The sequence below is a fragment of the Patagioenas fasciata genome, chromosome 6, assembly GCF_037038585.1.
Source record: "Patagioenas fasciata isolate bPatFas1 chromosome 6, bPatFas1.hap1, whole genome shotgun sequence".
In the NCBI taxonomy this organism is placed as follows: domain Eukaryota; kingdom Metazoa; phylum Chordata; class Aves; order Columbiformes; family Columbidae; genus Patagioenas; species Patagioenas fasciata.
In genome coordinates, this window is record NC_092525.1 from 28,560,877 (window position 1) to 28,587,642 (window position 26,766).

At 38.5% G+C, this 26,766-nt stretch overlaps 3 protein-coding genes across 7 annotated transcripts in view; all 3 read right to left on the bottom strand.

The window, feature by feature from the left end:
• Window positions 1-4,193, bottom strand: part of LOC136103750 (pancreatic alpha-amylase) — a 13,592-nt gene extending 9,399 nt beyond the window's left edge. For both annotated transcript variants that reach the window (XM_071810353.1, XM_065842159.2), the window contains exon 1: window positions 4,091-4,193. The gene's annotated coding sequence lies outside the window, so the exon portion shown is untranslated. The remainder of the gene's footprint in view (window positions 1-4,090) is intronic.
• Window positions 2,200-15,777, bottom strand: LOC136103749 (pancreatic alpha-amylase-like). Of its 2 annotated transcripts, none has more exons than XM_065842157.2 (11): window positions 15,659-15,777; window positions 9,817-10,032; window positions 8,158-8,304; window positions 7,658-7,855; window positions 6,144-6,374; window positions 5,087-5,220; window positions 4,876-4,998; window positions 4,658-4,757; window positions 4,325-4,446; window positions 4,091-4,216; window positions 2,200-2,940 (listed from the first exon to the last, which is right to left on the bottom strand). In XM_065842157.2, the coding sequence occupies exons 2-11, from the start codon at window positions 10,006-10,008 to the stop codon at window positions 2,751-2,753; spliced, it is 1,563 nt and encodes a 520-aa protein (XP_065698229.2). In that variant the 5' UTR covers window positions 10,009-10,032; window positions 15,659-15,777; the 3' UTR covers window positions 2,200-2,750. The 2 variants fall into 2 exon arrangements, with proteins under 2 accessions (XP_065698229.2, XP_065698230.2); XM_065842158.2 differs by lacking the exon at window positions 15,659-15,777 and adding an exon at window positions 12,550-12,635.
• Window positions 15,502-26,766, bottom strand: part of RNPC3 (RNA binding region (RNP1, RRM) containing 3) — a 17,226-nt gene continuing 5,961 nt past the window's right edge. For 2 of the 3 annotated variants that reach the window (XM_071810352.1, XM_065842155.2), the window contains exons 7-15: window positions 26,069-26,217; window positions 23,479-23,604; window positions 22,499-22,635; window positions 21,525-21,686; window positions 21,254-21,348; window positions 21,116-21,174; window positions 20,463-20,595; window positions 19,476-19,548; window positions 15,502-15,735 (exon numbers count right to left, since the gene is read on the bottom strand). In XM_071810352.1, coding sequence (XP_071666453.1) covers window positions 19,489-19,548; window positions 20,463-20,595; window positions 21,116-21,174; window positions 21,254-21,348; window positions 21,525-21,686; window positions 22,499-22,635; window positions 23,479-23,604; window positions 26,069-26,217 — 921 coding nt within the window. In that variant the 3' untranslated portion in view covers window positions 15,502-15,735; window positions 19,476-19,488. Of the gene's footprint in view, window positions 16,618-19,475; window positions 19,549-20,462; window positions 20,596-21,115; window positions 21,175-21,253; window positions 21,349-21,524; window positions 21,687-22,498; window positions 22,636-23,478; window positions 23,605-26,068; window positions 26,218-26,766 lie in introns of all 3 variants that reach the window. The other variant, XM_065842154.2, reaches the window with a different exon arrangement.

A 26,766-nucleotide genomic window follows, 5' to 3' on the forward strand; every position in this document is an offset into this window, starting at 1 on the left:
ACAAAAAGCCCACAAAATGGCACATCCACTCCAAGAGAAAAGAAACCTCGGTTCACTTTGTACCTGAACTGCCTCTAGTGCGTTCTCTCCGAAACTACCCAGGCCACTGATTATGTCACATGCATCCTTCTCGTGCCCAGAATTTCTCTTCAAGGACAAAACGCAGAAACAGGTCCTATTTGCCCACCTGTTCATTTTCATATCACACACCTTATCCAAGGTCTCTTTTTCCACTACAACAATGAAATAGTAAATCACTCAAAATGACCTTGCCTGCTCACCAACAGCAAAGAACCAGCAAGTTCACTGCACCTTGTGACTACCAACTCAGCGAGAACGAGCCCCCCCATTCCTCGGTATTACCGAGAGCAACCAAACATGCCTGAGGCAAACCACCCTCTCCATTCTCCGAGGGGTTCCACTGATGTGATGGCACGTCACTGCATAATGCTCAGTTTCACTGACACGTGCTTTCCACTGAAATACCCTGCTATCAGCCAAGGAGAGTAAGCACCCAACCTTGATGCCCAACCCACTGGCAAGAGGACTGGGAGCCCTCACATGACAAGCTGTTCAGCAGCTCAAGCGGAAGAGGCTGCAGTGTTTTAGCATGCTGAGGAAACACGAGGGCAAGAGAGGAGGTGGTCGTGCAGCACTGATGGTTTATGAGCCTCTCTGAAGTAAAACCCCAAGCAGAAAGTCTTCAATGTACAGTTTCTGACATGGCATCTCTTTTGGTACGTTAAAAAAGTCAGGTGCCTAACAAATTGCTTCTGATTTTCAGGGGAGTTCTAGGGGAGTAGAAGCTTTGGGCAGACAAGACATTGGGAGGGTTTGGCTTTGTTTTGAAAGCCCACGTTTTACGTCATTTCATCTCCCAGCATCCTTGGACACCTGGTTGTGAGGCACTGGAGGATGTGGGTTCTAGCTATGGAAATAAGACCCTTTCATTTGCAAGCTTTTACACTGCAAACCTAAAAAAAGGAGGCCAACCCCTATGCTTCCCTATGTGGTTATAGTACAGACCTGTCAGTCAAAGACACAACCAACACTGTGCTGCAAAGGCAGCGTTGTCCTAATACACTGGTGTGGCATCAATGTCTACACAAGACCTACCCGCATGTGACCAACACACCCCGCCAAAGCAAGAAGGCTCAGAGGAGACAGGCAAGAGTGACCGGCCCTTGCAGCTCGGGGAATAACGCAGGCTGTGACTGTCCACAGGTGTTGCAAGGAATGCTGACTTTATTTCATCAAAAAGGAGAGCTGGAGTGCGGCCTTTTAGATAAGCAGCTGTGGCAGCTGAGTGCCTCAGCTGGTTCTGTATCTGTTTGTCCCTGAGGTCATTCAAAGAGTGTGAATGGCCTCCAGTTTACCCAGACCAGCACAGGGAGGAGCATACACGTTCACTACATGAGATGTCATGCTTTTACAGCAGCTTTCCTAAAAATTGATTCAATGAATGTTCCAGCACAACATGGATGCAAATCCATCCCTCTGCCACCCCAGCTTGCACAGACAAGTGGAGCTGGTGTGTGTCAGAGGGGCAGGAGGGGTCCTCTGTCCTGATCCTGGGGCCAACCCACATGGTTACAATGGCTATTAACATCCAGCCACATCGGCCTCCCAATCTCTGACACCGCTCCAGTGAGCAGATCCATTGACTGTGTTTTGGCAGCAGGCCCCTGCTCTCAGCAAGGCAGTGCTGGCCACAGCCAGCAAGGGAGACAGGCAGCAGATCAAGCCCATAGGCCAGGGGCACTACCTGGCCCTTTCTCCCTCAGCATCATGGCCTTGCCAGACACTTTGACCCCTTGCGCACATCAAGGGCCAATATCCACCCCAACACCTCTGCACTCTCTGCCACAGAAGAGAAACAGCCTTTAGAAGCCCACCTTGGGTCTGCTTTGTCACAAGAATGAGATAAACTGTCTGTGCGTGTAGGCAGCTCTGGTAGGTGCTACACACAATGTGGCTGCTCTGGGATACAGATGTGTGTGTAAGGATCGTCTTTGGAAATACTACACTGTAACTCACCCAGGTGTTAGTTTGAGATCTTTTTATCTATTTTATTTTCTTCCATGTTTCTTTGATCTGGGAATTGCAGTGCTGCATTGCCTTAAAACCTATCACTGCTTTGCCAGTAGTTATGAAGTTACTAATTTACAATCCAGTTCTTGAGGGGAAAAAGCATTACTCTTCAATTTGATTGCCATTTATTATTCACTAAATACAGAGAATCACTCATGCTCCAATACCAGGGAATCACATATAGGGGAAATAGCAGATGTACAGACCAACAGAAGAAACAGATTTTCAACTGAGTTATAACTTGTCATCATCTTGAATTCCACCATGGTTCAGCACAAAGGTGTCTTCTCTTGATCTTTGGACGTGCTGTTAATTCCCAGTCCAGCTTCCAAATAGAGAGAATCACATTTCCACTTATGCACAGAGCAGCAAAATTTAAAATTAAGTAATTTCCATTTTCTCCTTTCATAGTTTTTTAGTACTTTAACCAAATAAAGAACAATTACAAAGGCAAACAGGTATATACTGCCTGTTCCAGATCTGCACTAGCAGCACTAGCTCCTGTCTCTGTATAGCAGCTACTCAGTATTTAATTAATGTAAGCTAATACACTTTGCTCTGTCACAGTTCATTCAGTGCTGAAGAGCCAAGACAATCAGACCACCATGTATGCTATTAGCAAAAAAAGAGAAGAAACAACATGTGCACAACGGATGTAGTTACAATTTAGCATCAACGTGAATCGCAATGAATGGGTCTTCATTCTCATTACTGATCAGGAAATTAGCCATGCCACCAGCAGCAACATGAACTTCAACTGCTGTACAGTAGTCACCTTTCTTTTGGCCAGAAATGATATCGCAGTAAGTGCCAGCAGGCAGACCAGTCTGCAGAGTTACATTCAAAGACCTTTGGAAAATATTGAAATGCAACAAGGATTATTGGACTCTCAAATGCTTTGCAACTCATATTCGAGATCTTCTAGACGTTAGGTAATTCTGGAATTACTATTCTGCAGCACTACTCTGGAAAACTCCAAAATCTATTCTCCCACAAAATGACAATAGTCTAGTGCTACTGAGTGAGAAGCCTAGAGAAACATCAAAGGTTCATGTTGTGCTCAGATGTTGTAAGGCTGCTCAACACACACTAGTAAAAATAATTTTTCATGTGAGCTCTTTTGCATTATGACACTTAAAGGAATTTGGTTCTAATCACATAGAATTACACCTCTTTGCAGTAAAGAAAAATAATTACATAAATAAATAGTACTATTTAAGCATTTACCAGCAATGACATGAAGCTTAGGTGTTCTCACTCTCCAGGAACTTCAGGACTTCAACTCCAGAACTTCAAATTGTGCTTCAGTGAAATTTTCCTTTTTTCCCCACCAAACCCCAGATAGCTTTTTTAGATTATCACATAACCAGTTCTCGGAAATGTCTACTAGTAACCTGGTTTTTTTTAAGGAGCTTAAAGGTACTTGAGAAATGCCAGATTCCATGCAAATACTGTATTCCTGACATTACAGTGCCCTAGAAGAACATACCAAAATAGTCTAAAAAACTGTCAGCCCTAATAAAACTCCTCTCACATCTTTGAAGGGTGTCCAAAAGAAACTGTTGTGGTAGACAGCACAGTAGGCTGGAAGACAGTTAACTGTGAGCCACTACATACTTCAAGTAATGACCCCAAGTTACTTTTAATTATTACAGATCTGACAAACACACAGTCTCTTAAACCATCTCACTCTTCCACACAGGATTGACAGACAGTTTTTAAAGTGGTCACTTTTCGACCATAGGCCCAACTTGCTAAGTTCCCTCATTCCTGTAAGTTCAGCTGTTGCTGGCTGACCATGCTCTTCAGTGACACAGCCAACTCCAGAACTGGGAAACAGCAAGAGCACAGCACAAGGCCTAACCTTGGACTGTGAATTTAAACTACTGACAATCAAGACAGAGAAAGCATCTGTTACAAAGATCTCTTGGAGTTCACAAAACTTTAAAAGCCTTCTGTGCTAACTACAAGTATTATAATTTGTTCCTCTATTACTTACCAGTCATCATTGTTGAAAATGATGAAGCCTTTACTACCACGGCCAAAAGCTACTTGATTGCTACCATTGTCCCACCAGTTGGAGAAAGGCTCACCGTCCACCACATTACGGAAGGCAACCATGTTCCTGAAAACGCAAGGAACGTCTGTCACTGTGGCTGCAAGAGCTCTAAAGCCACCAGCAACACAAACCAAAGGAACTGCCTTTACTTCTTTTTCCTCCACAGTCTCCTACCTTATTTGACGCCAGCGATGTTCACAAACCCAGTCGTTGCCACAGGTACTGTCTGCATTGATCGTAACAGACATCGTGGTTCCATCTGAGTAGCTTGGGGGTCCAATCCAGTCATTGACGTCCTGTGATTGAAAAGAGAAGTTTAAAACTTCTCACTAGAAATACAGAGAGCACGTCTCTGGAGAAAAGCTAGATGGAACAACCAATTTCCACCTGCTAGATTCAGCGTGGGACAGGGAAATCACTTAACAAATTCGAATGCACTGGATGGATTCCCTGGCACTGTTCTGATCCTTACTCACCACGAATATATCTTCAGCATCATAAGCTTACCCGTCCATTTACAAAAGATCTTGGCCAGCGATAACTTGACATCACACGGGTGAACCCATACGGATGAGCAAGCATGAAACCAACTGCCATTTTATAAAGCCTGTTTGTTAGACAAAAAAAAAAAAAATCATGAGATGTAGAAAGAGAAACCACGCCGGAAAACAGACAGACAAACAAGCAAAAGGAAGAAGCATCACCCAGACAAGAGCAACCTTTACCTGGCATCCCAGAAGGTTAGAATGGAAGCTCCGCCAGCCCCGTGCCCACGCTGGTTGTCGTGATTATCCACAAAGACCAGGGCTCTGTCAGAAGGCACAAAGCCCCAGCCTTCTCCCCAGTTCCTAGACAAAAACACAAATACTTGAAGCTACTCAGTCAACTGGAGCACCCAGCATATTCCCTAAAAAGTCACAGGATCGTCATCCTTACTTTAAGTAGGCCATCTTTTCTCCGTCCCACTTGCGGATCACTGTCCCCAGTTTTGCACCGTATTTGAACTCTGTCACTCGGCCATTTCCAAAGTACTCACTGCCTGTGATCGGCTCTCCGCCCAAGTCAATTACCTGGTACAGAAAAGATAAAGTATTCCTTTCTACTTAAAAAAATCAAACAAGTAAAAGACATTGCTCTAGATTTTTTTTTTTTTTTGAGGAACAGGCACTACTTGAGTTAAGTGTATTATCTGGGTTATTTGCAAAATTGTATTTAAAACTATTTTTTCATTTTCTTTCACCCTAGCTGTGAATTTTTTTCCATCTCCATCCTAAACCTCCTCACCTTATTTGATCATTACCACACAATTAAAGTTTGGGCTGTACCATCTTTACATTTAGTCTAGTCACCAATGTCTCTGCTTCCAGCACATGGGCAACCTCATTGCACTATGCAGCTCAGGAATGTTTCAATATTTGCCCTAGAACCTGCAGGCAACATACTGATTTAATAAAATGTGCCTGGAAGCTTTAGCTGCCGCTGACCGAAGCCAATAATTACCTGTTTCTTAGGTCTTGTTAGGATTTGTTATTCAAACATAAACCACAAACTTGGAATGTCAAGTAACAGTGGTTGTGCCATTGGAAAACAAAGTTTCAGATTGTAATCACCATTTATATTTTCAAAATTATCCAGAATTTAAAATTCAGGGAGTGAAATCTCTTTTTAAACCAATACAATTTTTACACTAACTCCATCTCAAGCAAAACTTCCAGGTTACCTACTTCCAGAAGGTCCAAAACAACTGGGACATTTTGCATATCAACTACCATTTGTGGACAGTTCAGATATTTGTAAATAGAGTTATTAAACCTCAGTGTTGATTTCTATACATCTTGAGCCTGAAAACTGCTTGGGCCCAGCTCAAGTAAAGCATGGCTTCCAGTGTGGGATTGAGTCAATACACTCTGCCTGCAAGAAATGTGTTTGTAAAGTACATTAAAAAAACAAGAAAAAAAAAAAACAAAAAAAAAAAAAGGGAAAAAGAAATCACCTCCTGGTAAATGACAGGTTTAGTTCCTGCAGAAAACCACTTAGTATTTAGGTCTTTTAGCTTTTCCAAAATTGCCTTCACATCTCCAGGCCACATATGCTTGGCAGCATCAATTCGGAAGCCTGCTACGCCAATATCAATGAGGTAGTTCAGGTACTCAGCAACTTTCGAGCGCACATACTCCTTTTCCAGGGCCAGATCAAGAAGGCTAACCAAGCGGCAGTTTCGGACCTATATAAAAATTCTGGAATTAAACATTTTTTATCTAATAAACTGAATGTAGTGTTCTACATACATTTTGAATTTTATTACCTACTTTACAATGCCAAAATAAAACTTTCACTAGCCATTGTTCACATGCATATCTTTGCCTTGGACAGTTGTCCACACAGAAGGAACACTAAGAAATCTGCTTTAACCCAGCTTACACAGCTGTAGGTGCTGAAGGATTATAACAGAGTCAAACCCTTAAATCTAAAATCAGCATTTTAATCCAAGTATATTCCAAAAATATTGTACATTATTTTTACTCCAGTGTGCTAGGGAATAGATTCCTTATTATTTTAAGTGCACTCATTTCTTCTCTGATGTAGGAGAGATTTTTAGAAATTACATTTCTAAATCTTTTAAAAATCTCTGTTATTATAGCCTTACAAAACATTAAACTCTTGTTTTCTGTTCCCTTTTTGCTTTTGTTTCTTGCAAATACAAAATGATGGGCATTGACTTTCATTAAATGAATACTTTAAATACACACTGTATATACTGAATCGTTTGGTTGGCTGATTTAGTAACACTTACAATGCGTTTTCATGGCCATTTCTCCAAAACCCCTCTCCCCTCAACTTAGATTCAGGAAGTATCAAATGCATTTGAAAGGCATAATACATTATTCAAGAGAGACAGGTGTTTCTCTTTATTAAATAATTTTTCATTCTGTGGTACTTTCAAATTCCTGACCTCATAATCTGATACAGAGGAACAGACAGACTACTAGGAAGAGAAATCTCTAAACAGAAGGTTGATTTTCAAGATTTTTAGCCTTGCTTTCTTTCTTTATGAAATCCTAGTCTCTCTCTTCTGAAATTGAGACCAGAGAAAACTTCCAAGTTACAATAAAAGGCAAATAACTCTTATTTAAAATCCAAACAAACAACACCCCAAACAAAACGAAACAAACAAAAATCCCACCGCTACCAACAACAACAAAAAAAAAAACCAAACCACAAGATAATCCCTAAACAGATTTTATGAGCTTTAAAACTGTGTTTATAAAGTACCCAAGCACATTTGTCTAAATTTGAAATGGAGCCACTGGTTCAAGCAGAGCTATACCGTTAGGAAGCTCTGTTCCTGATAGCAACACTAACTTCTATTATCAATTTGTATAGTTTTTCATTAGGGTTTTTGTTTTGCTTTGTTTTTTAAAAAAATATCTGGTAGTAAGGGCAGCAAAGAAACCACAGCCCAGGAATGGATGTACATGAAGAATATATTTATATTTCAAGGTTTACCTGAGACACATCCTGATAATTCTCAATGTTTCCACTTCTAGATTTACATTTAGCATCATTAAAGTCCAAGGCAGAATATGGCACAGCTGGAAAATCTTCAGTCTTTGCATTGAAATAGCTTCTACAAGTAGCATGGTTACCAGCACCAGCATTAGCTCCACACATATGGTTGATTACTGCATCCACATAGACATGTACCTAGAGAACAGCATTAACATTTCAATTTGAGAAAGCTACTTCCCATGCCACCACTAATTAACATTCTCTCTCTCTTACCTCTTGTCTTATTCACTTATTTCTGTTCACTTGCTTCCCCCAACATTTTATTTTAGATATTTCTCCTTTATTAACATATAGCAATGGTGATATAACATGTATTCTATCTTGACAGGCAGAAAAAATCTTCATCTTCATGCCAGTGCTACCACGTCTTCCCTTCTAAATTAGTGGTTGTCTATATCCTTGCATTGCTCAGACCAAACGGTTTTCAGAGCACTTACTCCAACATCGTTGCACCTGGTCACCATATCTCTAAATTCAGTTTCATTTCCAGATCGTGTGCACAGCTTGTAGCTGATGGGCTGGTACCTTTCCCACCATGGTTGCCAGGGGTCAGTAATGATAACATTTTCATTCGGAGGCGAAATCTGTGAATAAGATGGAGTCTCTTGATAACAAGATACTGGTAATGGTCTATTTGTTCATCCAGTGTTGTAAGAGAAAGAATATAAAAATAGAAAATCTGGTCCATTTAATGGAAGATGCTCATAATACCTAACCCATGTAGATCCTCTGTATCCTCTGCCTACACTGTAGTGGTCTGGAAATAAAAGACTTGAGCCTGGAACTTCAGCAGGTAGAAACATACTATGAAAATTATGTTCATGGACATAGCATCCTAATTATCTTTGTGAATGCAGCCTCAACGATCAAAAGTAGATCTGAAATCTGAAGAACTAGGTCCATAGAGGTAGCCCAGAATCAGGAAGGAACTGACAGCAGAACAACTGACGTAACGTCCTGCCTTTAAAATCGATCCGACTTACCACTGTTTCCAGATAAGCTATACCTCTTCCTTTTATAGACTCTTTTAAGGATGTTTTTCAGGCAACAAGCTTTTGCTGCTACCTCTAAGTCTCTGGACATAACGACCTGATTCCACCACTTCTCACAAAGATGCCAAGACTGCAGCCTACGTAGCTGCCAGGCCTTTGTGACCAGCTCAGCAAGTCTGCATCTGAAAAATCTTCCTTTCCATGACCCTGTCACAGCATGGATTAAAAAAATATCCAGGCACATACCATAGTCTGAGAAATCGTTCAGGCCTGTGTGCCTGGAAAGAAGGCTGCAAAGAAAAGATGTATTATTTGAAAATTATGGGCAAGTTCTCAGGTCAATTTGCAAACTCCTGAGCTACAACAGACAGGTAGACTTCTCTCACCAATTTTTCCTGAGCAATCTGACAAACAAACTGAAATAGTTTAATAGCTAACTGCTCTCCAGCCATACCAGCCCACCATCTGACACTACTGGTTCCACAGGAACATGTGTCTGTTGTTCAAACAGAACAGACTCACATCCACACATCTGCACCAGAACCTGGGTTCCGTTCATTTCTGCCTGCTCACCCCAGGTTCCTGCAAAGAAGGGTCTCCTAATGGCTTACTCTGACACTAGGCTTTATAGAGAGAAACCTGCCAGTCTGGGTGAATGCAATTAGCAGACTTTAATATTTATTTATTTATTTAAAACCTTCAGCACTTTGGTATTCTCTTTGGGAGTCCTTTTTTTTTCCATTCATAGTTTCATTTTATGTTTATCTAGCTCTTAAGAGCTTCCTTTGATTTAAATAAAATCAAGCAGATAAATGTAGGTTATTCCTCACAGCAGTAAAATAAAGATTTAGTCAGTGATACACAATTCTAATTCATCTAAATGCAATAGCACAGAGCATGAAACATGCACTTCGGAGCAATGAAATAAATTCAGGCTTACACGATGATGGTTGAAGAATATATTTGTCATCATTTACTACTTCCATTACCAATTTCTATTTTTCTTTCTCAGTACCTATCCTTTAGTAAATTGAACATTTTCTCTGGAAAACAAATTATCATCTATGTAGCAATTTTACTACCTACTGATAGGAATAGACATACCTGAACTCCTCCAAATCCATTAGAAGCTAAATAGCGCTCACACTCAAGAGCAATATCAGCCCAGCGCCATTCAAAGAGATGTACAATAGACGTCCTTCCAGAGAGAGCGTTAGGGTTGTACTGTGCCCAGCAAAACCCTACAATTAGCAGAAGAAAAGAGATACCCATCCTGTGCTCTGTGATCGGTTGCATTCTTCTTACTGCCTATTTGTGTACCTGCAAGAGGGTAAAGTACACATTACAAAATACACATTAAAAAGTAAATGCCCATCTCTGGCATCATTTATTTAACTTTACTTGATTGTCATTTTGTTTGAGAATTGGATTCTACTTAAGCCATACCAACCTCCCATACTAACAGTAACTGGGTTTTTCTGAAGTTAAAATTCAGACGTTGTCTAATACAGAGTCTCTCTAGTGCGCAAATTTTTATTAGTATAAATCCAAAATAACCCAAAAAGGCAAAGGAGTAATTATATAGATTGAAATGGACATTTTATGTCTCATTTTAATGTATAATACTTTACATTCCTATTTATCCTTGAGAGTCATCTTCCAATCTGTGTTACTATGACTTGTGCATATTTAGACAAGGCCTTGGAGAAGAAGCATGTTTCTCATCATGAGTTGCCATGAAACCCCAGATACTTTGGAGGTGTAACATATGTGAGTCTGTCATTTGTAATATGCATGACATCTACCATTCAAACAACAGCCCTAATTTTGGAAGATCTCTCAGGTAAAAAAGTGACCATACTGACCCAAAACCAGAAACACTAAATGGTTAATCTCTGTACAGCTGTGCAATTTGGGTGGAGGTATTCTTCTTCCCAAGGACACAGCCCAATGGTATGCAAAGGTTAGAGGTGCCGTGAAGCTCCATAACCAAGAGTTCTCCTCAGTGCCCAGGTACAGAATTCTGCAAAGGCACTGAAGGAGCTTTCCAAAGGAACAAAAACAGCTGCCTTACCTTCTGACAAGCCAGGCTAGGAACTATACTTCGCAATTCATAGCGTATTTGTATTTACTTATATACCAACACAGATGACAGGCCTATTGAAATTGCCTCTCCTTTTTCTCATCTAAAGAGAGATATAACTAACCAAAAGTTAAACACTGATTAAAGTTTACACTACACCATTTAGGATGTCACTCTGCATTCCTTATGTTTAGAAGTTGATTTAGAGAGCCTGAGATACAAAGTCCTAGAAGGACATCTTTTGCAAACAAAAGGCTGAATGATTGCTTCCCCTAAATAACAAAATACAGAATCGTCTTTCTTTCCTCTAAGTCTCTACATGTTGCAAAAAAAAAAAAAAAAAAAAACACCAAAAAAAACCTGTTGTAACACAGAAACAACACAGGACAAGGAGGGAATACGAAGATTCCCAAGTGCTGTCACAGGGGACAGCAAACACCTCAGTGAAGGTTTAAACATGAATACATGTGTCTTCGGGTTTGTTACATGAAATAAACCTGCAACCTTTCCGGATTCAATAGACATTTAGGAGTGCACTTCTGAACATTCCAATCTGCTATCACACTGATACAAAAAAATAAACAAACAAAAGTTTATATAATATCTTACTGATTTCTACAAAACTACCCTCCCTCTCTCATTTTTATTTTAGGAAATGTACGATCCCTATGTCTCAGTCAAGCTGCACTCTTTGGAGCTAATTCAAGTACAAAAATATGCCAGTTTATAAAGTATGGAACCTGCCTTCCACAGCCTGTTAATATCATCTGTCACCACACTTCACACGCTGCCAGAGTTATTTAGAACGAATCATTTGATAATTTTAGATTGGTTTTATGCTTGTGAACAAGACTATTTTAATGAACTTATTTATTTGTAGCTCTTTGGCAGAATATACAGATAAATTTCAGCTGTAAGCAGCTGTTCTGTGCACTTCCATTTTCATGGAAGAATGCTTATTTGCCCTGATAGGAAGAACACAAATTAACAGAAAACAAGCTAAAAAAGTTCAGTCTTCCCTCTTGAGGGAAGTCATTTATCAGATTGGCAATTTTTACTTACAGCAGTAAGTACACAAAGCAGTAAGAATAATACATTTTGACCTAACCAGCTCCAAGGCCTAGGGCTTGAAGAGACAACTCAGCATAGTTTTTAATGTATTTGAAACCGGTTTATTGCTGCTTTGGCTTCAGTAGAAGCCATGCTAAAAGAACAGAGATGTTGAAATGCTCAATGCACTCTGAAGGCTCTAGCTTCAAAATGCTTTTGAAACTTGGAAAAAAGGAATAGGCCCATATTCCTGTATGGAAGAAAAGAAAGCACAACTGATTGCAAGTCAAAGACCATGGGAGAGAACTGTTTCTGGAGAACACTATTGCTGTCTTGGGCAACCTGAGAGCTCAGGTCAGCTCGTCTTCTGCTGAGTTAGTCTGTGGTATGACACTCAGCTGCTATCTACAGAATACTGGCAACAATATTTAAATTCCCGAGAAGTTTGAGGAAGGCCTGTTGAATCTGCAGGTGGTAAAAGGCCGATATAGGAAAGTAGTTGTAGTCACCGCCCACAGAACTCCGCTCAGCAGCTGCATGTTTCATGCACACGAAGCAACTCCGCTTCGGCGCCTCCTTTAGAGACGCAACACTACCCCTCGCACAACCCTCGCCGGGAATCGCTCTACCGCCCCACGTCCTGCCGCGCCTCTTGAGCACAGACCACGAACACCCCGAGAGAGAGCAGGGAACGCAACACGCACGTTTCGGGGCCCCCGCGTCAGCTCCAGCGGCTCCAGCAGCCGCCGCCGCCCGCCCAGCGCCGCCGCGGCGCCGGCAGCCCCGCCCCTTCCGCCTGCGTTAGCTGAAGGGGAACGGGCTCGTCTAACAGCTTCACAGCACACAAGATCATGTCGGATCAAGATAAAATTACATTCTGGAATACACTGAGGCTCGAGATTCGAGAAAGATCTCTGCATATACATTTATCTCTTTTTTTCTGTTGTTAAAGGATATTTGTCTTTTGAGTATAGCACCACCTTGCTGTCACGCTACTTCACTACTTCGCAAATCTGCTTGGGAGCCTTCTATGTAATGTTTTAATAGCTTGGTTCCGTACTTGTAACTCATTGTGGGTGTTAGGACATACTGCGCATTTCCTCTATTATATACCTCTTTATATGCAATAAACTGAGTCACAAAGCTTTGTAAAGTGGCTCCATCCCTATACAGAGTAAAAATACAGTAGCACAAGGAAGGGTTCTGAATCTTTGAAGGCTACCATGAATTAACTAAAGTTTTCTACTTTAATGTTGCTGGAGTGGCTTTGCTAGACAAAGTAACAAATGAAGTTTGTCATCAGAATGTTTCTTTTCTCTGGAAACAGTCAAAAACACAGCTACGGTATATGTTTCTCTATGTAAAATATAAAACGATCTCACACCAGAAGCTGCTTGCTAGGCTGGAGTAAAAGATTCAGGCAGGAGCTCTAGCACTCAAGTGTTTGTCCTACAGCAGCAACAGAGGCAATTCTCAAGCTATTGAACAAAACCTGTGTATTGACAACCACAAATGTGTTCCCTGCAGCCTTGTATCCAGTAGGAAGATACATTTAATGGATAAACTGGAAGCAGTTGGAAATGTCCTAGAAAATAATAAAGGAAAAGTGATTCCCAGTTTGAGATCAGGTCCTTTTAGGTGTCAGCTTCCAAATACATGAAGAGATAAAGATGCAAACTATGTCACATGTGAAATGTCTCATTGAATTTTTCAAGTCACTAGTGTCATAAGGATAAACTAGCCAGAAAGGGCCCACTAGTAATGCATGTTAACTCCACAGATTACATTATTCTATTTTCACCCTCTCAACCCCAAAATTTCACGACCATATAGTGAAGTCCCCAAAATTCACAGTTTTTGTGGGGAAAAAAACAAAAACCAAAACCAAAAACAAAAACCACTCAAAAGACTGGAACTAGAGATGAGCCTTATGTATCAAATTCACAGCAGGGATACTGGAGAAATGTGCATGCTTTTTAAAATCCATCTCTTTAGAATTAAAAGTATATTAGAATGACCTGAATTTGGCTTTCACAGAGAATTCTGACAAGGCACACAACTCACATTTATAGGTAGAAAATAAAGTTAATTTAGTTTCTGCTATCACAAGATCTTTGCTATATCAAGGAGTCAATTTATATGACAGCCCTACAGTAAAATTCATTATTTAGATTATCTGAGCCAGCTTCACCTTGAAAATATAGTGATCTGAGTATGTTCAAAATTTAATTAAATGAGAAAGGTTGCTGTGTCTATATGTCATTAACTAATGAAGAAAATTTGTGAAATAAGCCTGCACTCACTGCTTATAGGCAATCTCAAAAGCCAGCTCTAGTGACTTCTTAAAAAATAGAGGTCATTTGACCCGAAATATCAGACCAAAGGTTCCGAGGGGAAAACAAAACCAAAAAACCCACAAGAAGAACAACAACAACCACCACACACAAAACAAGCAAACTCAAAACAAACTAATCAACCACCGAACAAGAAAACCCACACCACCAACCCAAAACAAAACACAAAACCAGTTGATTCAAGGGAACAAAAGCTTCGCCTTCCCATTTTAAGCAAGTTCTCTCAACTAGACTGCAGAAGCAGCTTCCTTGACAGATTCTTAGTACATGATGGTGGGGAGTATGCTTTATTTATTCTTTAATAATATAACCCCACCAAGAACACAGCTCAGCTTTAATCATAATGAACAGCCACAGAACATTCATTTTTTTTTAAGCCACTTTTTTCTCTTCTAAGCGTCATAAACTCCTCAGAAGTTCTCATAAAACATCCTCAGTGTATTTTTCTTGGCCTACTACCAATGCAGACAAGATAAACTAATGAACAAATACACAGTCCAGATGGGAACGCAGCAAATAAGCTAGAAGAATTCCAGTAAAAGCATTTAAAAGTAATCTGCTAAACCAGTTCATATTGAAAAAAACAGCAAAGATATACTTATTTTGGTCAGCAATCAATACTAGTGATTTAGGTTGTTTGCAGCTGGCATTATGACAAAGGTCTTTAAACCAGCCTGTTACCACACCATCAACCATGAATTAATATTTTATGGAACAATTTTCTCCTTAAATCAAATGGACTCTTCTTGCAAAGTGAACATCACTGCAACGTTTCCCATGTGGTTTTAGGAAGTTATGCTAATCTTCCTAGTATGTAACAAATCTTACTATGTGACCTCCACAGCACTGATTTTTACTACACACAGTTCAAAAGGGCAACGACCACACCTACACTGGTTTGACAGTTTTAACTGCTACTCTTGTTTTAATGACTTTAGTCTCACTAGTGATATTTTTCAAGATGTGGCTGAACAATGGAAGTTATCACTGAGGAAAAAAGTGCCTAATTTCACAGTACAAATTCATGCCAGTGCACTAGTCCTCCTGCTTAGTTTCCAAAACAAGAAAAATATTTACACTAAAATGAGATTATCCTTAGATTTTCTTATCTTTTTACCCTGAAACACTAACAGCTAAACATCACACTCAAGTAGGTGCACATGAGTATACACTCTGAATCATCTAGAACATACTGCACAGTTATAATTGGACTGTCCATCTTTTCAAAAAATAAAGTGTCTTCCTCCACTTTCCCCCTCCCAAACCCCAGGACAAAAGTCAAAACAAAGAAAAAAGGCAAAATGAAGACCATGGAAATAATTTATTAGAGATTTTACAAGCAAAGTAACATACATTCAATTAATCATGTAAGTCTTGTGACAGTTTAAAGATAACTGGAATTTTTAAGATGAGAAAATTCATACTCTGCCTTAAATACTTTAGAACTGCTACTACGCACAGTTCAAGAGTCCCGATGATTACACTGCTTCTTCCCCAGCTTGATAACACTTGAAAGAGATGGAACACAAAAGGGACCTGGAACATCACAAAGGCATGTTAAAAGTAAGAACAACTAGAAAATAGTACTGTTATGCTTTCTTTTTGACAACTAAATCGAAAAATCCTTAGTATTTAGAAAAGTGCAGAATGTCTGAAAAAAATCTGACTTGATATTATTAATTTTATGTTACAATAAGCTAACACTATTGCAGTACAGAGAACAAGAGCAGTCTAAAAAAAAAAAAGAACCAGCAAAAATGTAGGATTGATTAATAGTTGATTATTAGTTCAATTCCAAATACTTCATTGCAAGATATTGTTAGATTTTCTTCTCTAATAAAAAAGGAAAGAGTAAGGAATGTAAAATCTAAGTCAACTACAGATTGTTTCTCATATATCAGGACAACAGTAATCATCAAGAGATCTAAATTACCAGTCAACCCTTTCATATTATTAAGAATTGCTCTGCAACATATTTTAACCAATGTATTATTATTGTATTTATTTAAAGAAAAAGACATCCTCCGTGTAAGCTCAGCACAGCTCCATGCATATCAGTGGAACACTTCTAGCTCATACAAGCCAGAGAATTGGATCACAAATTAGCAAGTTATATGACCTTTGACGAACAAGGTGGAGGCCACATTTCAAAACAAGGAAACTTCATTGTGTTTATTCACACAAGACAGATAACTCATTGACTTTCTTTCCCCCCATCCCCCCAAAAAGTGCCCTTTGCTTTTAAAATTACTGGGTTAGTTCAAGTTCTAAAATATGTAAACTCCTCCCCACACCTACTCTATATGAAAACTTAGATGTGGTTGAGTGCTATGAGAAACATCGCGCAAAAAAAGGATACAACAAGAAAGGATACACTCTGCATGACAGTATTACTGCAGTATTTACGCAGGAATGTTTCTAAAGAAGAACAGCAGAATGTGGTTTAATTTTACTTGATTCTCAGTATTGCATACACAACTTTATGCTACCTACCAAAAGCAAATATGCTTCTTTGACAAGACACAGTTTTGACCCCTTAAGAGATTTAATGAGGGCTGATGAGTCCACCAACACTAAACTCCATATCCAAAAGTAAATACATTTTTGATAACTTGAACTACTAGGACAACACCAGATTTTTCTGTCTCATTAATTCTCCTTCAAGTCTGCCATTTTACAGACTCACTTTTTCCACCAGGTCCAAAACCCAATCGTGTTTCCACTCAATGCAGGCTTTCAAGTCACTTCTTCCCTATGAAGAAGCTGGAGACCTCTCAACATCAGTTTCTTCTACATAACCTTTCTCCCAAAGAGCTGTATTTTAGCTACAGAAAAAACAGACACCCCAAATACTAACTGAAATTTTTGCTAGTCCATCAAGAAAAAGCCATTTCAGCCTGTAAGGATTTACATAGTATTTTTATAAACCATATATATTATTGCAACTAAAAAGGATGAAACCTTTGTAGAGAAAATACTAAAAATAACAACAATCATTAACTTAACGCAGCTTCTTCCTGTTTAAAAATAACCAGAAGTTTAACTTTTGTGAATTTAGTTGTTAAAAAACCCCAACCAAAGAACAAAAAAAACTTGAGACACAAGATACAGATCAATTTGAAGTCCCTCAAAAGTTTGCATTAACTTGTCTATATGCATATTTATTTTTCAACGAGATCCTTTTGTCACTGTTCTTCCTTACAGACTCAGATTTCTATCATGGAATTTTGCATCATAAATCAACATCCATCACAATATTCCATCAGGAGCAGGAAAACATAGTCATGCAGACAGAGGGTTCAGTTTTATCATTACTTGGGAAGTAAGTATTTTTAATTAAACCTCATGTATCCCTAGAGATCTCTATTAGTCTATGGCACATACTGTGATCGTTACATATAAATGATCAAGGTAAGGAAGAAGTTCTACCCCATGACACATGAAACCAGTGACACCAAGGTAAGTCATGAAGACTTTCAAGTTCACAAGTCTTGCATAAGTATGTGTTTGCTCACTCAAAAAAAGCTTCCGAGTTGACCATCAACATGATTAATAACCAACTAAACACCTCATTGTTTTCTTTATGTAATTCAAATATTATTTAGCATGTTTAGTAAAGTCAGAATTAGATTTAATGTACAAAACTAGTTGGAAGGACACGAAACTCCTAGAAGTGTCCAGAGTTCATTTATAAGGCTTTCAAATAGCTAAAATATTTCAAGTTTCTATTTTGCATTTAAGGAAACCTTACTAATTTCTTCTTATGAGGTACTAGATAAAATAATATAAATGCAAGGTTATTTCTAACATGGAAGGAGTAAGAAACAAGACTGAAACATTCTCATAAATCTTTGTTCCTTATGGAATACTTTAGCCAAGGTTCATTTGTCTTTTCCAATAACTGATACAGAAGAATGCCTGTAAAAAACCTGATCTTTAATTTGATAAAATAAAGACTTTTGCAAACCACAAATCAGTAACTCAAAATAGGAACTTGTAAAACCAAACAGCATCTCAGAAATGAGGGAAACCATCTCAAATATAATCTGAAGAAAAAAATCCTTAGACAACTGACAGAACAAGAATCCTACAATTGAATTAGTTGTTATAAAGAGAAGTACTACCCTCACAATAACCATACAAATTTCTGAAAATAAAAACCAGCTGTTCACATTCTTTATTACAAACTTCAGGGTTTTTTTCCAAAGTAACAATGATCAAAACATTCAGATTAAAAACACATAATGGATTAAGTAGAACGTTTCAGAAGTGTTCAGCCTAAACTTTTAAGTTCATGTGGTCACCAGGGTGATGCCCAACTGTAATCCGTAATTAAGTTTAATGCCCTTTAAATTTGAGCTGATCTATCAGAGGGTGCAGAATAAGAAATAAGTGCTTCTAATTCTTGCACCAGTTATTTCACACAATAATTCGAGACAGTTCACTACTCAAATGTTTTTAGTCCACGAAACCCCTCCCAGTTAAATTAGAGCTGATTTGGCTTGAGTTACTCTCATATAAAGCAAATACTTAGAGTAAGCAGCAATGAAGTAAAGCTATACAACAGGAACAGTTAAATAGTGGTTACTTTCTGCTAACAGTTACTTTCCCATCAAGTTTAGACAAAAATGGCAAAAAAAAAGGACCTATGCATTCCACAGCAAAGGAAGCCTTGATCAAATGATTAATTATTAAATAGCACTTTCTGACACAACATCTTTTCCTAAATCACACAAGTTTAAGGCACACTGCAACAGCACTAAGATCTCATTTTTCTAAAGTTAGCAAAACCAAGGGTCCATTTACAGAGCTAGCAGAAGTGGGTTAATTCCTGGAAACAGTTCTTCAGGTTCACTTTAAACGGTAGGGACAGAAGGGAAGGAGAAAGGAACAAGTCTTTTCAAAGCCGAAGCTCCAGATTACTAAAAGGTAAGTGGTTCGATTCCACAGAATTATTCTCATTAAATTCCCCAGATTAAGGATTAGAGAAACTGACAACTACCCTAGGATATCAGGATTAGGGAAATGGCAGTCTCCAGGTTTCTAAAGAGAGGAAGATGCAACATCTTAAGCTTAAACCAACTATATACCTTGCATTCTGGTATTCTGATGTAACTGCACATTTAAGAAAAAAAAATTGTATGGAACATTTCCCCCCCACCATCACTATTCCTAAAGGTGCCACTAAAAATATAATAAATATAACCAAATGAAAAAACCCCAACAAAACAAATGAACAATTTGTTTATTTGTATTTTCAGGCAGAGAATCCATACCTTGTGCAGTGTTCTACTTTTTTCTTTTCCCTTCATTGGCATCCTGTTTTGGTCTAGCTGAACGAGCAAATTGCTAAGATTCTGTTAAGGACTAAAAGTGTCAATGATAAAAGGACGTCAATTAGAAGCAAAAGACAAGCATTATTTAAGCAAGAGTTTAAAAAGTGGCCTTTATCTGTGAATCAGTTCCACTACAGTATTCAATATTAGTCAAAGATTAAGCCTTCACTGATCTGCAGCACAAAACAATTTTAAGAGACCCTGTCCAAGAGTTTACAATACTAATAAATAAGGAGGACTAAGTGGGAATGGGTTGGGTGCAAGCAGAGCAACTACAGGATAAATGCTTGATATTTACAATCTTCCACCCCAGCATGTTGATTCCGTAACTTTGATGTCTCAGTAGGTAGTTGGGAGGAAAAAAAGCTAAAAGGAACAGAGGTCAGAATGAACAACAGTACGAAGAAATAAACTATAAAACATTTAAGTGAAAAATAAAAAAGGACTCACAGACACAAAATAGGGTAATGCAATCAAAAAGTGTATTACACAGGCCCAAAAAGTAACTGACAGTTCCAGCTGGAGAAGCAGTCTAAACAGAGACCACAGAGAGGAACCACCTCTTTATATTATTAATTCTGCAAACACAGGGTTAACTAAGTCAAAAGCCTACTTAATTTAAATACAATGGTCACACAAGCTAAATTGTCTTTTATACTGTGTGTGCAGGATCAAAGAGCTAACACCAGAAGAGACAATTTTATTGTCTTAAATCAAGCACATTTACTTTCCTATATCAGAAGAGTTGCTTCTATATACTTTTCAGTTATCTTAAACTTGACAATAGCACATTGTGCTACGCTGCCTGGTTTTAAGGTATTTCCTCTTCCCATAATGTTCTACCAATTGGAAATCTATGACAGCAAAACTACAGACTGACAGACAGATTACAAATAATATAATGTAAATGTTTGAAGAAAAAGATACAACCACCATGGGTTTTTCAAATAAGACATATCCATTTGCTTCTTTTAAAGCTTTAGCAGCTGCTTTTTCATTAGGAAGTCCAATGAAAGCCTGTCCCTTCATACGACCTTCTTTCATCAAACGTATATCAAACCTAGAGGCAAAATTGAGAACAGGAATGACTCATGTTTAACCGCACTTTCATATTTCACAGTACAAATGTAATTGTAATGCTTCCAGTTGGAGAAATCGCAGAAACAGGAGCAGAGCCTACAAGCAGGAATTATGTCATTGTAGACCATTTTGCCTGGGGAAACCATTTAACAAAAAGTGACATTAGACTGCAGGACAGCAAATTGGTGTGCAACTATGGTAAATATGACATATGCAAAATAATCAGAAACAAACAATCATCTACACTGTTCATTCTGTGTTGCTCAGCCAATAAACCGTATATTTGGTAACAAAAAAATATAAGGGCAAAATAGGGTTTTCAGACACTGTTCAAAAAATAATTCTATTTCTGTATTTGTGATAAACTAAGGTTTTCAGATGGAGCATAAAGGAGCATAAAGAAGAAAGTACAGATGACTAGATTTAAATCACAATTTTCAACAGTATTATAGAATTTAACCTAAAAGGCTTAATTTTAACCAGGGACCAAATTAACTTACATATTTCGTTCCTCTTCTGACTGGAAGTTAACGTATCTTCCAAAAATGAACTTGAGATCCTGAAATTAAACGGTAGGTATAAGATGAAAGCTGATAAAAAGCCCTTTTGATAAATATTTCATTTGCTTGTTTACCTACCTTTTCTTGAACTTGTTTAGCTAAATTCTTCACATATATCCTGCAATTTGGATCACCTGGCTCATAGTTTTTGAAAACAGAAAATTTTTCCATTTCTTGAAGAAGAAAGAAAAACAGACTGTTTTAGCTTATTTACTTACTTCTTATTTTTGCTCAGTATAAAATAACTAAATTTAATATATGATCAATTAATAAATGAAATACTGATTTTAACTATTTCTTGCAACAAATCAAAGAACTATTATTAGATAATGTATTCTCACAGTCATACCTTCTTTAGAAAGCCTGTTTTTTTCTAGATCCCTTCTAGAAATAAATTCTGATGGTATTTCATCTTCCTCCTCTTCAGTTTCCATTTTATCATTTGAGCTAGGAGCTGGGAAAATCCTTCCAAAGCCTGTATTATTGATTTCTTCTGTGGTTGCATAAAGGTCTGAAATATCAACACATTATATAAGTGGTTTATATGTTATTCACAAGAGGATCGACAGCAAGCAAAAAATTATACTCCTTTCAGTAACGTTTTAATATAGTTACAGTTTTACTTTGTGAAGCAATTTGGACATATCCTTAAAGAAGGGCATCTTAATCCCTGGTCTGACAAACACAACTGCTCTATATAGTCCTATAAAATCAACTGTGGTACAAAGAAAAGCCATTGCACATGCCAGTTAAGGTAAAGCTAGCCTTGCTGTTCAAGCCTGTATCCATTTCAATGGTTTATCTCCCTTTCATTCAAAGAAGCTGTATAGACCTGTAAAGTACCAAGAAACACAGACTGACCATAAACCTCTAAGAAACCATCACACCTCATTGCAATTATGACCCCGCATTTTTAGAGCGGATAATCAGTGCATCCCAGAGAAGAAGCTGGCAATCACTTGAACGATGCTTTTTAAAAGCTGGAAAAGGAAAATCTGAAATTAGCCTGATACATTCAATTGCACATATAATACCGAGAATGCAATTCACCATAAACCCACAGATCATGTCAGAGAGAAAGAGACCTTTAAGATTGTCTGGATCCTTTACTATACCAAAGCACAGAGGTCTGTGCTTTAACATAGGAAAAACAGCAAATGCAGACAAGACACAAGTTGGTGTTCTTAAACCCTGATGTATACTATTTATAAAACTTCCAATACAAAAGAAGAAAATTATTCCCAGACCTAAATTTCAGCAGCCTCCTACACACTGAAGCCACATGAATTCAATATCAAATACATTTGAAGTATGAACACTTACCATTTTTTTCTTCTTTTTCTGAGTTTATCTGAAGAACAGCTGGGATGTCAGTAGTAATATGGAACTCGATTTTCTTATGACCTACATGCTGTGGCTGATCAAAGACATCTGAAGGTGACAGTGCAGGGTGCAAATTACTGTTTAAAACAACAATGTTAATTAAGATTCAGACACTAATGAATGCATAGTGTACAAGATTTTTTCCAGACACTTTTATGCTGTTGTTTACCACAAATATGTAAGTTCCCTATTTCATAAATTTCACCCAATACAGTTCAGGTTGATTAAAACACTGCAAATACAGAAGGCTGGCAGTCAGAGACACAAAAAAAAAAAAAAAAAAAAAAAAAAGACATACCACACTAACTTGAATATGAAAAATAACTGGCCTTGCTGCTGCTCTCCAATAGTGTAGAAAATATACAGTGTTCAAAAAATATAGCAAATCACATGGAGAAAGAATGCAGCTATGAGCAAAAATGCATTCACTATAGATCATCACTACGAAGCAATACTACACTGGTGCCTGCTGTGCTATGGTACTGCAGTTTCAAAAGACAAAAACTTATTTTAAACCAAATCATCCGATTTTTATTTTAGATTTTTATTTTAAGAAGTATCTCATACAATAAACCCAGATGGCTTCTGTCAGGGTTGTGATATGAAAATTGTTTTTCTTTTTTTATGAAAAAGGGATTTTTATCAGTGTGACAGCGAAAGAAACACAGAGCTTGAACCAGCTACACTTTACAGATCAAGGTTGTTGAGCAGACTAGAGTACAAATTACAAATTTTGACCTTTAAAGCAATACAACCAAGCATGAGGATAAGGGAAGATCAACTCCACTACCAAATTTACATAGCAGTGAAGAATGCTTGTTTTAAAACAGCAACACTGAAGCAACATGATACAGAGAACACCGTGTAGTAAAAGGAATAATCTTCTGAAAAAGTTCAAAACCCACAGAAATAATACAAACCTGTGAGGAGTACACACTGGAACATTCAATAAGTCTTTAATTCTTTGCCTTTTTCTAACACCACGCTTCTTTGTGTTTATTGGTCTTTTAGGCTGAAACGTTGCTAATTCCATCAACTTGGTCATTCTGTTTAAAACAACATTTAAAAAAGAACCAAAGTGGTTTACAGTTTATTTGAAAACACCAATTTTGAAAACCTTTCCCTCTTCTTTAAAGCCCTTGAAATACAGCTTTTCCAAATATGGTTATAAATAAAGCTGCCTTAAGACCCACACTACATTAACAAACTGTAACACATAGCAAACCAATATACACAAAACACTTAAGTGACAATCAAAATTATAATGAGTTCCATGATGCCCTTCCTTTCCCAAGCATGCACCTAATTAGGACACTGAAGCTGGAGGAATGCTAAGAAGCCCTAAGCTGAACCTTTCTGGGAAGAAGCTTTTGAAGGTGTTGGGATCCCCCAGTGTTGGTTTTTTAAGTACCACCTACTAAGAGCACAGGACCAGGCAATTCCAAAATGCTGAAAATGTAGCAGACGAGGTAAAAAGCCAGCCTGAAATACAGCGAACAAAGAAATTACATGATCAGTGGAAGCAAGGTCAGGCAACATGGAAGGACTACAGAGATGCTGCTCGCCACTGTAGGGAAGAAATACATGCTGTCAAAGCTCAATCAGAATTGAAGCTGGCCAGTACTGTGAAGGACAATAAAAAAGGCTTTTTAAAACGTACTAATTGCAAAAGGTAAACTAGAAATAACATTGGCCCATTGCTTGATGAGCATGGTCACCTTATTAACAGGCACACAGACAAAGCTGAGACGTTTAATGCTTTCTTCGTCTCAGTCTTCAACACCGATAATGGACTTGGGGGCTCCCATAACCCTGGGCTGGAAAATCATGGCTGTGAGAATGATAAACTCCCAATCAACCCAGAATTTGTACGGGATTTACCACTCCAGCTAGATCGCTACAAGTCAATGGGGCCTCATCGGATTCATCCAAGGGTGCTTAAAGAGCTGCCTGACATCATAGCGAGACCTCTCTCTGTGATTTTTCAATGCTTCTTAGTATCTGAAGAGGTCCTGGATGACTGGAAGCTGGCAAACACCGTCCCACCCTACAACAACGGCAACATGGATGACCCTGGCAACTACAGGCCTGTCAGCCTCACTTCTGTTCCTGGTAAAATCATGGAAAAGATTGTTCTGGGAGTTACTGAAAAACATCTGAATGAAAATGCAGTCATTGGTCCCAGCCAACACAGGTTCATGAGGGGAAAGTCTTGCTTGACAAACTTAATTTTATTCTACGACAAGGTTACCCACCTAGTTGACCAAGGGAAGCCTGTCGATGTAATGTTTTGGATTCAGTAAAGCCTTTGATACTGGTTCTCACAGTATCCTCCTGGACAAGATGTCCAGCACACAGCTGGGTAAGTACACAATGCAGTGGGTCAGCAACTGGCTGACAGGCCAGGCTCAAAGGGTTCTAGTAAATGGGGTAATGTTGGGCTGGTGACCAGTCACTAGCAGGGTTCTGCAGGGATCCAACTTGGGGCCAGCATTCTTCAGTGACTTTATAAACAACTTGGACTCAGGACTTAAGGGATTGCTTAGTAAGTTTGCTGATGACACAAAATTGGGGAGAGCTGTCAACACTCTTGAGGGCAGAGAGACCCATGACAGAACCCAAGGGAATGGCAGGAAGATGCCCCAGGGAGGCTGAGGTTGAACATCAGGAAAAGGTTCTTCACCCACAGGGTGATGGAGGACTGGAACAGGGTCCCCAGGGAGGTGTCACAGCTCCAAGCCTGACAGTGTTCAAGAAGAGACTGGACAACTCCCTCAGACACATGAGGTGAACTGTGGAGTTGTCATACGCAGTGACAGGAGTTGGACTCAATGATCCTTGTGGGTCCCTTCCAACTCAGGGTGTCTATGATTCTTTTTTCATAATACTATTTCCACAGGCATGTATTTTTCTGAATATAGCATATGGACTTTCTGATTTACTTTTCAGCTTAAATAGCAAAGAAAGAAATTCGCTTCTTCATTTAGTATGAATATAAAGCTTAAAAAAATAAAACCAAATCACTCACAACAAAAAACAACAGCTAGAATGTAACTCAGTCCAAAAACTGCAAGGGAATCCTCAGCACATGAAATCTCTCATTATCACTACTCCTAGCAACACACACAGATATACAAAGAACGGTCTGGTAGTCAGAATGCACGTATGATTCAGGTTGCAGAAAAATGAGAACTCCCAAAAGCAAGCTAATTATTAACTCCTTATATCTGCATTCTATCTTCATTCTGAGTTTTTGTTTTGTTAGGTTTTTGGACATGGGAACAAATGATGATTCGCGTACCATTTGGCCATTTTCCTTCTCTTTCTAGGATTAAGAACAGCACTGCCCTCCTGCTTTTCAGTCACTGGAGCTTCCCCAAGCATCTGGAAAGATTATCTATGTACTGCAAATATTAACAGACTCTACCATTTGCTGAACTAGAAGCTAGAAAAGTAAAAACACCACTTTAAAAAAGCCAAAATTCTCACAAATGGCTGTAAAATGCATACCTCTCCTTTTCCTCCTCATCATCACTTTCATATTCTGATTCATCTCCACTAGATAGTGGCTCTTCTTCCTCGTCAGGCAAAGGAGGCTCTTCAGGAGGCAGAGGTGGGACTGGGGGAAGTGGTACAGGCACTGGTAGATACTCCTCATACTAATTAAGGGGAAAAAGTTTAAAAAAGGTAATTAAACATTTTTTCCTCTCCATAACAAAAATAGCCAAATCACTAAATCAGAAGATGACAAGAAGCAGGGTTTTTTAAAGTATGTTTTTAGGGATCTAGATGCTACTTTGCTAAACTATATCACTAATGAAAACTTGCCACAAGAAAGTGTAACACTGAATATTCTCATTCTAACTTGAGGAGTTTAAAACAAAAAAGCAACCATGGCCCTGGGTTTTTACTTTGCATTCAGCTTTAAGGACTCTCCCGAGAAGAACATGGTCAAAACATATGGTAGGTGGCCTAAGCTCCCAGGCCATCTCAGTTTCTACACTGAACCTATCCAAGTTACAGTTCTATGTCTGTAAGGAGAGAGGATTTCATTAAATGAATCGTTTTTTCCACCGAGACTGCAAAAAACACATATTAGGAATTCCCTATGTACAAAATCACCTCCAGCCTCACTTTCAACAGTCTTAACTACACTTAACAGTTACTTCTATGCACCATCAGTTCCATTAGGCACTGATGCCTTCTGG